Consider the following 13,711-nt stretch of genomic DNA (forward strand, 5'->3'; position numbering starts at 1 on the left):
AGGGTGGGTGTGTGAGCTGGGTCAGGGGCTCAGCCCAGAGCCTGCCCAGACACCCCATGGCACGGGAGGCTCTGGGTCACTCCTGCTCCCTGCTTTGTTCTCTGCTGGCATTCGGTGCCTGATACCCTTTGTGTTCTCAGAGAGGAAATCCTCCATGTGTGGATTCCATTTAGCAGTGGTTTGGGGCTGGGAGCAGAACATTTTAACACCTCTCTGCAGTCTTTATGGGGTCACAGAGGCAAGGTTGAATTAGAAGTGAAATCTCTCCTATATTCAAATTTCAATAGGCAACTGCAGCATAAGTAATTTGCTGCTTTAGGAGTATAGAGGAGAAAAGAAAGAAGTGACAGGTAATTAATTCACTAAGAATTCACCTGTGTTTTTAACTCTGAGACTTACAGGATAATATTTCTATTTTCAGATAGCAGCTGCAGTTGCCCAGTTCCTTAAATTTACAGGAACTTTCAGTCTACATAATTGATTGCTCTGTATTTTGTTTATCTAGCATCCAGACCATACTGATAGATGTAACTGAATTAAGGGATGAAACCTTGTGTATTTTTTGTGTCAAATGACAGTGTCTCTTCCGTAGACTATAATAAATCAACAGCTCAGAGAGTGAAAAATGAGAAAGTGTGAGGAGGAAAAATAAGCACTTTTAAAAAACTTTTTAGTGGTAACAGTACTGTATTCAGTAATTACAGAAATGACTAAAATTGCTCTAATATACTGTTCCACTATCTGATCAGTCAGGGAAATGTAAGTCACTAAATAAAATTTCTTCACTAAAGTTTAAAGGGATGGGGTTTTTTTTCTTATTTTCAGCAAGGAGCTTTTTACAATAAAGCATTTGGTCTCATTTTGAGTTGTAATTGCTGCTGTATCCCAGCATCAGCCACACAGGGAAGGCCTGCTTGAGTTCAATTGGCATAATTTTGAATAGAAAGCAGATTTTACCATGTGCCACTCAGCAGGAGCAGATACTTAATTTTTCTTATTGGGAGAGTAATTTCTTTGTTAAAGTGTGCCAGAGCCCAATCTGCTTTTATTTTCCATTAAATTACTTTAAATTTATTCTGCTTATATTTAAATTGTGTTTAAAGGGAATAGTTTCCTGAATTCCCATGATGTTGCCTCCAGCAGCAACTGAAAGGTGGCTGAGTTCTGACTTTCAGATTTGTTATAATGGTGACACAAGTTCCTATTTGCCATATCTAAAAGCTTAACTGTGTACTTGAGATTATTTTACTTAACATCTCAGTAAAAGGTTTCTTTTACAGATGGAGTTTAAGTTACATACATTAAGTACTTTTACAGAAGGTTATTTTTGTTATTAAAGCTTTGATTTTGAGGGGAGTCAATGGAAGAACAGATAATCATTGTAGAAATTTGGAATGTTATTTTTCATTGCAAGGAGTAAAAGTGGAGGAAGGGCACAAATGCTGAGCAAGAACAGAGTTTAGCTGAGGCAGGAAGTAAAACCAAGGTACAGTAGCTTTGGTCTCTCAAAGAAATCAAATGTGGGGCCAGCAGCACTGCAAGCCAGGAGATGAACTCACCCACAGTATCAGGCTTTGGGAGCATTTGAAATCAGTGAGTATGGACCAGCTCTAAAGTGCTTTTGGCACAGAGCTGTGAGGGCTCAGCTTGGCCTCAGTCCATCCCAGGGCACAGACTGGGAGTCAGTCTAGAGCTGCAGTAAATAGAAACTTTCCAGTTGAAGAAGTTAAAATACCTTTACACTTGTGTCACCTCCAGAAGCTAAACTTGCATATTTTTTCCTTGGTGAACTCTCAGCAAGGAGGATGTAACAGAAGAGGCAGAAGGGCTGGTGGTAAAACCAACCAACCAACCCATTGGGATATCAGGGAGGTGTTGGCCACACATCAAAAACCTGATGGATTTCAAAGAGGGAGAGAAAGCCATAAAGTGTTTTTGACTTGGTGTTTATCTAAAGCAATTGCCAACAATAATTAGTGGGGAGCACAATCTTAGCAAGTGCTACTCAGATTTTCTTCCTTCAAACCATGTTTTCCCAGTTAAGTCTTAAGAAACACATTGTGCTTTCATGTCAGGAATCAAAACACAGATAAAAGTAATGAAGTCATTCCAAACTTGGTAAAGCAGCCTTCATTAAGTTTCACATACTAAATTCAGGCAATCAGCAGGAAAAAAGTTTACAGACCATTTCTGTGGATGAACAGGGGCAGGTTCTTCAGAGTGTCTTGCACAGAAAAGAGTTTCATGGCCTCCTTTAAAACATAAAAGCAGAAAGAAGGTCCAAAAGGAAGTCTTTGCATAGTTCATGTTGCAAAATACTGACATTCCAGTAAGCATCTCTGTTATTACTGGAGATGCTTAAACTGATTCTCAAACTGATGTTTTAATTCTAGGTTGACTCTTCTTGGTGACTTTTTGAACCTAAAGTTCAGAAAAGTCCAAGATTTCTTTTCCTATTATTTTGTAATAATTTTACTAATTTATCCTGCAGTGGCCTTTAGATGCGTGGCATGTTCTCTGAGTTTCTTTAAAGAGAGTTTTCTAGCACTGTAGTGCAAAATTTTCTGACACACAGCAGCTATATAGTATTGTTCAGCAGTAGGAGTATCAATGGGATTCATGAAAATAAGGAAGCCTAACTTGTCCAGTGACACTCTTATGTGTATGATTCTGCATAAATTAAGGCACAAGGGGTCTGTATGTGAAGGAAATAAAAAGATTTAACTTTGGTGTGTGTATCTTTGAAGAGGAATTGTGTTGTACCCACCCAGGGAGTGCTTGCACTGCTCACCCTGTTGATCCACAGAGCTCAGGGATCAGACTTAGGTGAGGACATGTAACCCCTAAAATGTAACTCACAACCAGTATAACTGAGGGAAAAGCTGATTGGGGCTGGAGGGCAGGGAGCTTCACCTGGGAATGTGGTTTATTGCCTGATGCTTACCCAAGGAAGCAGCCTGAGGTTTCCTGCTGGTTTTAGTACCTTTGTCCCAGCTGGTGTGGTGGGTCTTGCAGGTGGGTTCTGTAATGACAAGTCTCCCCTGGTCAGTTCTGTTTGAGATTTTCCCAGATGGAGTTTGACTTCGGCTCCAGGAGCACTAAATGAATGTGAATTTTTAAATACAGCAGTAGAGGTGTTTTCAGAAGTGCCATCCATCACCATGAGAAATGTGTGATGCAGGATTTGCCTCTCCACACCCTGCGGCCACAGTTCCTTTGCAGGCTGGGTCTGGTGCCAGCCACGATCCAAGAACTCTCTGCAGCTCAGCTCAGCTTCCATCTATCTGCAGATGACTTCTCTTCCTTCATGCAGCTCTCATTATGCATATTGAAGTTAGGGGCATAAATTAAGGTGCTGTAAATAACATTTTTTGTGTTCTGGTTGCCTCTGCAGTCGATGAAGGTCGCCTGAAGGAGCTGGGCAGGGTGAGGGTGCTGCACAAGAGAACCGTGATGCCTTACAGCGTGTACAAGAAGAGGAGGAAGGGGCCCAGTGATGAGGCCAGTGTCCAGCAATATGCCAGCCTGGTGGGACAGACCTGCTCAGAGAGAATGCTGCTGTTCAGGAGCTGAAGCCCCACGAGATGGCATTTCAATGGCCCCACATTTCATTGCACTGCCCCTGGGTGATGTGTACCATAGTCGTGTGCTGGTGTGCCCACTCAGACAGGCTGAAACACAGGTATATAGCCAGGCTTGTGTCAATACATGGTGCTGTGTGTAAAGGCCAGCTCCAGTAAATCTTACAGCAAGGCTTTAGCAATATAAGTTTAGAAAAACACGCTTGCGGTATATTTTAATTAAGTAGTTCTAGCCTTTCTATGCATTATGAATAATTCTAAGTATCTAAGCAAAATGAAAAACAGGTGTCTTTTTTTTTGTTTTTTTTGTAGAGATGAAGGTTGACTAAATCTAGATCAAGAATCATTAAGTTACAGATGTTTTCAAATAGCACCTTGGGTATCTGTTGTTAAAAATTGCTGTGAAATTTGTGCTCACATTTGTATGCTCCTAAAATCTTGCAAGAGGACTGAAATGTGCTATTACTTTCCAGCATGATACCATTTTATTTCAGCAGTATGTTTAAAAAACAGGAAGGAATTATTTTCACTGCACATTCTTCATTTGTTTAAAGCAGTAAGTCAGTGTCAGAGGTCCCAGTGAGTGTAGGAGTTCGTGGCAGGGGATGCAGTGCTTTGGAAAACTTTTCCCTTCAGAGAAGAAGCAGAACAGTTGCACTATAAATATACCAAAGATATGCAGCCAAGTGGCACAGTGGTTTTTGGTATAAGCCTTATCCTTTGTCTAACAAGAGTGGGTATTTCAATGCACGTGGCTGATGTGAAATAGAGCTCGGGAGGGTTATCCTGCAGCTCTCAGTGCACATTTCAGAACTATGCTAACAAAAACAAGACATAAGGTACCACTGCTGGGTTTTGTTGCAGGTGCTTTTTTTTCTGTAGAATTGTACAGGAATTAAATACCATATTCCAGCTTTTTTACTGACTGTTTTGTTTCTGGTGCAGCAGCTCATGGGTTAACACTTTTAATAACATTTTAGTAAATACTTCTGTTGGAAACACAGGAAGTTGTGATCCTTTATGAAAGCACTTTATTATCTCATATATGAGCGTTGTCTGTGTCCCCATTAAGTCATATAAGTTGGAGGAATTTGGGGAAATAACACTGTTGTATAATTCAGTAATGTATTACAACATTGTAACATTACCAATGCATTTGTGCTTCTTATCTTCTTGGATAACAGGGGCTGGTATTTACCTTGAATCCACTTGGAGTTTCCTGTTAGCCTTTGAACAAAGATTCTTATTCAAGGATGTGTGGGTGGTTTTCCCCCAGAAAGGAAACAAATTCAGTTTTACCCTGTGAGGGTTACGTCTCCTGTCATTCATGGATTCATTGATTTGATTTTAAACACTTGGCCACTATTATTAATCATTAATTTTTATGTGGAGCAGATGTAAGAACTGGGGAATCAAGTGCAATGCAGGTTTAACTTTGTTTTTCATATCTGTTTGATATGAAATTAGTGTATATTGCAATATTATTGATAGTCCAGCTTCAATAGCAACTTTAAAAAGTCATTTTCTGTTTTATTAATTGGGCTGTGCAGTATTGATCTGCTTCCAGAATGGTCATTCACGTCAGCATCAAATCTGGTGTGTGTTTATCTGTGGCCTGGTACTGAGAGGTTTCTTTGCACTGTTCCTTCTGGTTTGTCCATGCCTTACCTCAGCCTCCTGCCATGGGGAGAAGCACTGAATAATCCTCATGAAGATCATTATGAAGAATTCCTTTCTGTGGAGAAAATGCTTTTACCACTCTGTTAAACAGTGTAACACTTTCTGCCTACACAGTGTGCTGGAAAGTGGTGATGCCCATATGGCTTGCAACCAAAATAAATGAGAAAACCTTTTTATGTGATACAAAACCAGTTAACAGGCACTGAGGAGTTTCACTATGAATTGCAAAATCTTAAAGGTTATCAAAGCCATTTAATGATGGGCTCCTGGAGAAGTTAAAGTTTCTGTTCAGTTTCAAGGGAGCAGACTTAGTGTCCCCACTGAGGGTTCCATCTCTTTGTGCCCATATTTGTCACTGATATGCCTTGGATTAGACTTTTTTCTGATGCTGTTTCTCTTGGGGAGCTTGTAAGGACTGCAGTTAAAGGAAGGGGAGAGAAGTATCAACCTAAAACCTGAGCACAGCTTGAGGTTGTCCTTGGTGTGGGCACTGGGGGTAAATGAGCATTTCTGTGAGTCTGAAATGGTGCTGTCACCTTCTGACCCCCTGGCACTGCAGCACCACGGCACACTGGGCTCCTGCTCTACTCAAATATGGATTCATATTAAAAAGCAAAACCAGGCAGCACCGAGATTAACTCCAAACTGAGTTCATCTCCTGTGGTTTGCTGAGATCTGACTCACTTTAGTGTTATTTTAGAAGGAAGCTGGGGCAGTATTTTTGAGGACTGATGCCTCTATCCCTGTTTTTGGAAGGGAGACAGAGGCTGAGGATGAAGTTCTGTAAATTTTGCCTGTGACTTCAGTGGAGCTGAAAATTCACCACTATTACAATATTATTTAATATATTGTAATTGACAATTACTGAATTTAGAGATATTTAACTTAGCACAGAATATTTTGTAAAAGTTTTTTTTTGTCTGTAGCTGGTTTGTGAGAGTCCATCTCCAGTGTAAGGTTGCCTTGTTCTGTCATCTGTTGATAAACAAGCATAAAATGGTGATAAGAAAATGCAGAATTGTGACCAGTGCTAAAAAATGGCATTTTTTGTTTTAGTTGGAAAGAAATGGGAAGCTTACACATGTCCAGTATCAACACGTGTCAGTAAATTCAAAACCTGCATGTTGAGTTTGTAATTGCTTTTTAGCAGGCCTGTTTGACTTGCAAATGTAGAAAATAAAGTTATTTCCAGTCTCTGTGAATTATTATAAGAAATAATAGCTCTGAATGTGATTTCTGCATTAGTTTGTAGGAATTTCATTATCCTGGAGATTGACCAAGTGTCCAGTGAACAGCAAAATCAAAGAATCCATCAAAGGGTTGCAGCCTTTAGAAGAGAGAACTTGCAAGTTTAAAATCATGTCCAAAACACATGACCTGTGTTGGAATGAAGTTTCAGTTCCAGCCAGCCAGATTAATGAAGGGATTGCATGAAATATAATTGATGCTTCTTTTCTGAGTAGAATAAAATAAAATAAAATAAAATAGACTTTTCACAAATGGAGACTAGAGAGGACCAGCTATTTATTTGAGTTCAGCTTGGTTGAACAAAAACCTGTCCCTGAATTATGGAGTCAAACCAGCAACACAGAAATTTGGGTTGTGTGCATAAAGATAACTAGACATTAACATTAATATTACAAACATTGCATCATTTGTGACTGCATGAGGCAGAATTCCAGCTAATTCTGGATTCCTGAAGGAGGCTTTTCTCACAGCCCAGCACCAGCCTGGCTTGAAATGTTGGTGGGACTTTTTCTGTTCCATCGTTCCTGTGGGCTCCACATCCATCAACCTTTTCCAGATTCTGTGGATTTCTTTGCCAGGTGATCACTCTGAAGCTCCAGCCTGATCAGCCAATGTTTCTGAGTTCCTTCTCATCCTGGTTCTCCCAGATAATCCCCCAGACAGGATTTTGTGCTGTCCTGATCAGACTCTCCACCCAAGCCTTAATGTCTCTCTGCATATGGAAGGGTGGAGGCAATTTTCAGGGCAGAAATCTTCACTTTTCAGGGAATCACCAACATTTCCCAAAGCATTTTGTAGCCACATCTTCTACCAATATATTTATAGAGCTGCACCTTCAGTCACACTGAGTGTAAAATGCTGAATTACCTTTGCATTTTCCAAATGATTTCAGTTTTTTTAAGTTAGTCACAATGATGGATAGCAAGAGCAGATGTACAATAGTAACTCATCCTAAATGTAGCTAATTGTGGTCAGTGGATTTCTAAAAGTGTTCTAGAAATTAATCTACTATATACATTTTGTAGTACAGTTAAAGTTCATCTCGAAGTGAGAGCTTTGTTTTCTAACAGCATTAAAATAAGAATGGAAATGAATTAAATTAACATGTAAGCCTGAGTTCAGCATACATTAATGCTCTCTGTACTAATACAGAACAATCTGAACTCTGAAAATGCCCTTGCTGCTGATCTCAGACAAGTAGCAGCTCAGAAGCTTTCTGGCTGGATTTTTTCTGGTTATGTTTTACTGTTTTGATGTTTATTCATTTCCTTATTAGAACTATTCCCATCAGATTTTTGTACTTCCCATCAGTTATTTCCACTTCAGTTTTGACACATAATACATGTGTCTGCCAAAAGCCCTGCTGAGAGATTGCTATCAGGACAAAAGAAAGTGTTGGAAAGTCTGTTAAGCAGTGAGAAGAGAGCAGGGTCCACAGGGACAGTCAGTCTGCAACCTTTGTGCTGCAGAAAAAGCGGGATTTATTTATAATTTAGTCCGCTGCAGGCTTAAATAAATGTGTCAGATTTCATTCATTTCCCTTTGTCTGTGACATCTGATTGTCATTGTCCAGGAAGAATCAATGGTGCATTGTGGAACAGGAAAATAAATGAATAAATGCACTGCATTTGTGGCAGCAAGCTTGAGTTAAGGGATGAAATCACCAACATGAATTTTGTTGGAGTTCTCACTCCATGTCTGCACAGGAGCAGGGAATGGGGCTGGATGGGCCTTTCAAGAAGTGTTTGTTGCTTGAGTTAAGGGATGAAATCACATGAATTTTGTTGGAGTTCTCACTCCATGTCTGAACAGGAGCAGGGAATGGGGGTGGATGGGACTTGCAGGAAATGTTTGTTGCTTCTCCCCTGTCTGCTGCAGGCTGGAGCACGGCAAGGATGCATCCACCACCCCGAGAGGATCCCTCACTGTGAGCATTCATCTCTCACACAGCTCCTGGGACTGATTCCGTGCAGCAAATACTGAAATGCTGCAGGTTTTAACATCCTCTATCTAATTTTCATCCTTAGGTTGCAGTGACCCTGCTCTGGTTGGTGCTCTCCTTGCAGAGCCACCCCTGGGGTTTCCTCTTTGCAGCAGCACCAAACCTTCCTGGGGACGGTGCCAGCTCACCCTGCTGTGTTTTCTCTAAGCTAACAAATCCCAATTACCTTTCCAAAATTTGTGGTTTCAAGATAATTTATTGACCTTTCTTAAATATTGTCCCACTGATCCACTTTTTTTGTCTAGTGCCAGCTGCTCCAGTAATTGAAACAATAATTACTTCAGTGTTTTACATTGGCAAATAAAGGTTGAAGTTTTTCAAAATTACAATCACTATTCTGACTGATTTTTTTCTGTTTAACACAGATCCCTCTTTGCTGTTTATTTACCACACTTCAGTAAAATATGGTGGAGATACAGCCCTCACTGTCCCAGCAAACAGAATTTTTCTCTCCTTAGCTGCTCTGAACCTGCAACCACCAGATGGCATTTCCAGCCTGTGCAGGTCATTGCAGCATGAAAGTTCTTGTCTGAGTATCCAAATTTTCTGAGTCTCTCCTATTAACATCTCACTCTGAGTTCAGTTTTTTACTCTGCTTTTAATTGAGGTCTATCAGGAAAAAAATAAAAATTGTCAGGTGGGATTGATGAAGTTCAGTGCTGTTTTAGTTAAATGAAGCATAAAAATATTAAAAATTGGGATTAAAAGCTGTTTCAAGACAAATAATCTCTATTTTTAATGCTGAATTTGTTAGATATGTTCTACTACCAGTAAATTACTGAAAGCAAGATCCATAGGACAATTACAGAGGGGTCAATTGCAGATTTACCTGTCCCCAAATGCTTTTGGTGCTGTTTATTTCCATGTTCCACCCAAACCATGTGCAGCTGGAGCATTCACAATGTCTAATGTGCATTATTTTTGTGCTCCATCCATATTCCTCTTTCATTCTTAACCTTATTTTGATAGCAGGATTTCCTTCTCACCTCTGCAGGGAGTTCAGTGATGTCAAAATAAGATTTCTAATAGTGAAATCAGAGCTCAGGAGACTGCAACACCTGATTGCATGAAGGGCACTGCAATCCATTTGTTTTGTGACTAAATTTGTCTCTGTTGCTCAAGGTGAAAGCAAAGACACATCAGCTGAAAAAGCAAGGCTCCCAATTTTAAATTAATTATTATTTTTCATCCAAATACGTTATTGTAGCACCCAGAAACCTGGAGGAGGCCTGGCTGCAGCAGCTGCTCTGTGTGTCCTGAAATTGAGATTGTCCTCATCCCTGACATTTTTGCAGTCCATAAAATCCCAGATGTGTCCCATTCTCCTTCCTGAGCTGCCTGTGCTAAAGGGAATGTAAAACTGCTTTTCCTGGGCAAGGACATCTGCCATGAGACCAGGCTGCTCAATCCAGCCTGGCCTTGGATCATTCCTGAGACCCCTCACCTCAAATCAGCCCAGGTGATCCCCTCAAACCTCCTGTGTCCATGAAGTTTTCATCCTGTGTTCATCCAGTTTAATGGGATGGAGATATTCCAGGAATCCAGTGCAGTACTGGGGCTTCTGCATCTTCTTTTGGCCAGATTTTAATACATTAAATCTATATTTTTCTTTGGTTGCCTTGTATTGTAAAATAAAAATAGTTAGTGTTTACACTGTGGAGGAAAAGCAGAACAATTAAATAGAAAAATTAGAACATTAGAACAATTAAATAGAAAGATGAGATTTGCTAAAATTAAAAATGGACATTCCTGAAAAGACAGAACTCTCTTTAGAAAACCAAATCAGTCCAAAGGAGTTGTCAAAATACACCTCCCAGATGCAGAGAGGAATGCACTTTGTGTGCCTGAAGATTCTGATGCTTTTAAGCAGCTGCTTCTCCATCCACACTCCCTTTGTGTTTCCTCTCTGCTGTCGTGCCCTCAGTTTTTCTTGTGCACATCTCCCAGTTCTTCAGAGCCCTTGGGAAGGCAGACACTGCTCGGTGCCAGGAGCTCAGGAGCACGTTCAGCCCGGGGCTGTGTGCTGCTCCTTGCCTTGCAGAGTGCCCTGGCAGAGCAGGAGCACGGTGACATTTACAGGGGACAATCTATTGATTGTGGCACAAAGCACAGGCAAGCAGCAGGAGGGCTGTGATTGATTGATTGAGCCCCACGAGCAGCACTCTGTACATGGATCCAAAAATGCCTCGGAGCTGCAGCTTCTCAGTGTCATGGCTCTCCCCATGGGCACCTCGGTTTGTAATTTGCTGGTTCTCCAAAGTGTTTTGAACTTCCCAACATCGCTGAGCCCCTCTCCCCGAGTGTCACCCTGTGCCAGGTAAGAGATTAAAATCCAGGCTGCTGAGTGGGAGTGGTTTCCTCCCCTTCTGTATTTGTTGAGGCCTTTAGAAGTGACTCCACTTTTCCCAAAAGTGAGGTCAGGGAAGCCAAATTCACCCAGATCTGGCCTTCACCAGGCTCCTCATGAATGGGCTCCACTGAGCATGTTCATTTTTTATTACTCTGCATCAAGCAGAAGTGACATTGTGGCTTTAAAAGCCAGCAGTTCATCCTCATTGGAAGCCCTGCAGTCACTGGTGATGTGTAGAAATAGCTGGGTATTTAATAAAAAGTTCAATTCTGACATTAATAGTTGGATATTTAATAAGAAGTTTGACATAAGAAGAAAGCGGTTCCCCAGCTCCTCTTCCAGCCAACATCTGGGATTCTTCCCAAACCTCTCTGTACCAACGTTCATTATTGTATTTTATAGTAAGTAAAATCAGGTTTACAATCTCCTGAACCTTCTGGTGGTACTAAAAATACAGCTAATAATTGTCTATACATCTTGTTTTTACTGGAAATAAAAATCCTCTGGATCGAGACACAGCCACGTCCTATAGCCAAGCTGTAAACACTTGTCCTCCAAAAAAATGTTGAAATAGAGGGGAACATAAATTTATAAGGTCAATAAAAGTTTGTCTTAATTGTGTTACCTCTGACATCACAGGCTTGGTAAAATAACCACATCTCTCATGATTTCACCCTTTTCTGAGGGATTTCACCTGTGGCTTTGTCCCTTTTCCTGCTGCACACCTGCCCTGCTCCCTTTGGTGTGTCAGGATCCATGCTTGGCACACTGCTCAGCAATTCCACCTATGGAGATGTGTGTGGAGAGATGGTATCTGGCCTTTAGATACATTACCTGAGATTTCACAACGCTCTCACCGAGTTAATCCTCCTGTTTTTCAAGGATTGTAGAGGTAAGGAGGGCCATAAATTACCTGCAGTATTGTTTTTGTTGAATTGAGCTAAGAAAAATGGAGAGCTTTTTATGTGCCAACCATTTGCTTAGCTGCCTGCAGTTCTGTGCAAGTTTTGGGTGAGGAGGTTTTTCACAGTTAAGTGTGGTTGTGCTTGAAACAGAAAATGGTAAAATCTGAAGCTGTTAGGGTTACAAACCTTCACCAAGTTTCTGATGATTCTGATGTTTGTAGCTTGGAATATTTTGCACACATGTTCCGACTTTGCATCCACAACATTTCTTAAAGGAACAAGTCTGTAGCAGACACGAGAGCTACCATCAGGAAACTTGTTTGACAGTTTAAACAGGCAGCATCTGTGTTTCCTACATTTCATAGTACACAAAAAAGAGCCAGGATCGCCCATGGCTCAATTAATTCAAGATGCTGTCGCATGGTGGAACTCTGCTTTGGAGATGTTAAAAAAAAAATCTAATTGAAAAAAGGGATTTTGCCCTCATATTTGGCTGAGTTTCATCAATATCACCTCCTCAGTGGAATAATCCTGAGAGCAGTTGGCTTGAATTTGGAGAATTAAGATAAATTGGTGGCCATCAGGGCCGTCCTCCTGTGCTTCCAGCTACATCTCTGTTAGAAGTGAATTTGGGATTTTCAAATTTCAAACAATTATGGGGCCACTTAAGTGTCTTTTTAAAAGCACTGAAACTGCCACCATCATCAAGAAAAGGAGCAGTTGCCTTGCAGGGCTTGGGCTCAGCAGAACACATAAACAGATGCTTAAGGCAAAGCCCACAAGGAATGTTTTGATGAGGTGGACTCCAGGAGAACCAGGACACCACAGTGAGGTCCAGCCTTGCAGCAGAGGACGTAAAACATCTCAACAATTTGGTTATAATTAAAAGGACTGTGTTCTGGCACCTGCTTCCAGATTTTTGTTTCTACAAAGGACTAATATAAAATAAAAATAGTATAAAATTTTCTCTTCTGTGACAGAGTGCCTCCAAGTGCCTGGAAGTTGGCTGGGTGGGAGAAGTGGGAGCGCTTTCCCAGAAGCTGCAATCGCGGCTCAGGTTGCGATAGCGGCGTTGAATAATACCTGAGCCTGTGATTTCATCTCTTGGCTGCACTGGGGCTCTGTGCAGGGCAGGAGATTATTCCAGGTGTTGTGTCTGAGCCCCTGGCTCTTGCCTCTGGTGGCACGAGGTGCTTCTGCCTGCAGGAGCAGGTTCCACACACATGAGCTGTGCCATGGCCAGAGCTGCTGCCATGGCTGATGAATTGTTGGGATCTCCAGCTGGTCAGAGTGACCCCGAGAAAAGTTGGAAAGTCTCTTTTCCCAGCCTGGCACTTTGAAAAAAAGAGTCAGAGCTCTTCGTTTCTCAGTCTCAAGGTCGTTTATGGTTCCTTATCTATAAAATTTTTTCTCCTGTCCAGCTGAGGTCCATCCAGCAGGACAGTTCCAGGCACTCTGCCTGCCCCCAGGGCAGTGTTATGTCTTTATACTAAAAACTACCTGTACAATATTTACAATAACTTTCCAATACCTATCACCTATGTTTGACAGTGAGCTTCTACTCTAAACCAATCTAAAAGTGCCAACATCACAGCAGAAGATGGAGGCCAAGAAGAAGAAGGAGAAAGGCTGGATGTGCCCAGATTCCTTCATTTTGTTGCCTAAATCCCCATTCTAAAAACCCCAAAATCTACTTTTTCACCTTGTGATAAATTCAGTATCATTCTACTTAATTTGTCATGGCTTGCAGATCTTCATGTAAGGTTGGTAACTTGCTCCATGGGTCATAATCAAAACCACAGGCAATTCTGAGCTCTGTGCCAGGGTATCTGAGACCCCTGGCAGGGGTCTGGGCTGCTCAGGACAACCAGAGGGGTGTCCTGGGTCCTGACAGTGAATTAGCCCACAAATAAAACCAGTTTTGGGTGTCAGTGTCTGTACTCAG

General features: G+C 41.3%; 1 protein-coding gene across 5 annotated transcripts in view; it reads left to right on the plus strand.

The window, feature by feature from the left end:
* ATE1 (arginyltransferase 1) overlaps positions 1-8,136 on the plus strand; it is a 68,985-nt gene extending 60,849 nt beyond the window's left edge. For all 5 annotated transcript variants that reach the window (XM_063163083.1, XM_063163081.1, XM_063163079.1 and 2 more), the window contains one exon: positions 3,395-8,136. In XM_063163083.1, coding sequence (XP_063019153.1) covers positions 3,395-3,573 — 179 coding nt within the window. In that variant the 3' untranslated portion in view covers positions 3,574-8,136. The remainder of the gene's footprint in view (positions 1-3,394) is intronic.
* The last annotated feature ends 5,575 nt before the right edge of the window (positions 8,137-13,711 follow it).

This window comes from Melospiza melodia, chromosome 9, assembly GCF_035770615.1.
Source record: "Melospiza melodia melodia isolate bMelMel2 chromosome 9, bMelMel2.pri, whole genome shotgun sequence".
NCBI classification, from domain to species: Eukaryota; Metazoa; Chordata; class Aves; order Passeriformes; family Passerellidae; genus Melospiza; species Melospiza melodia.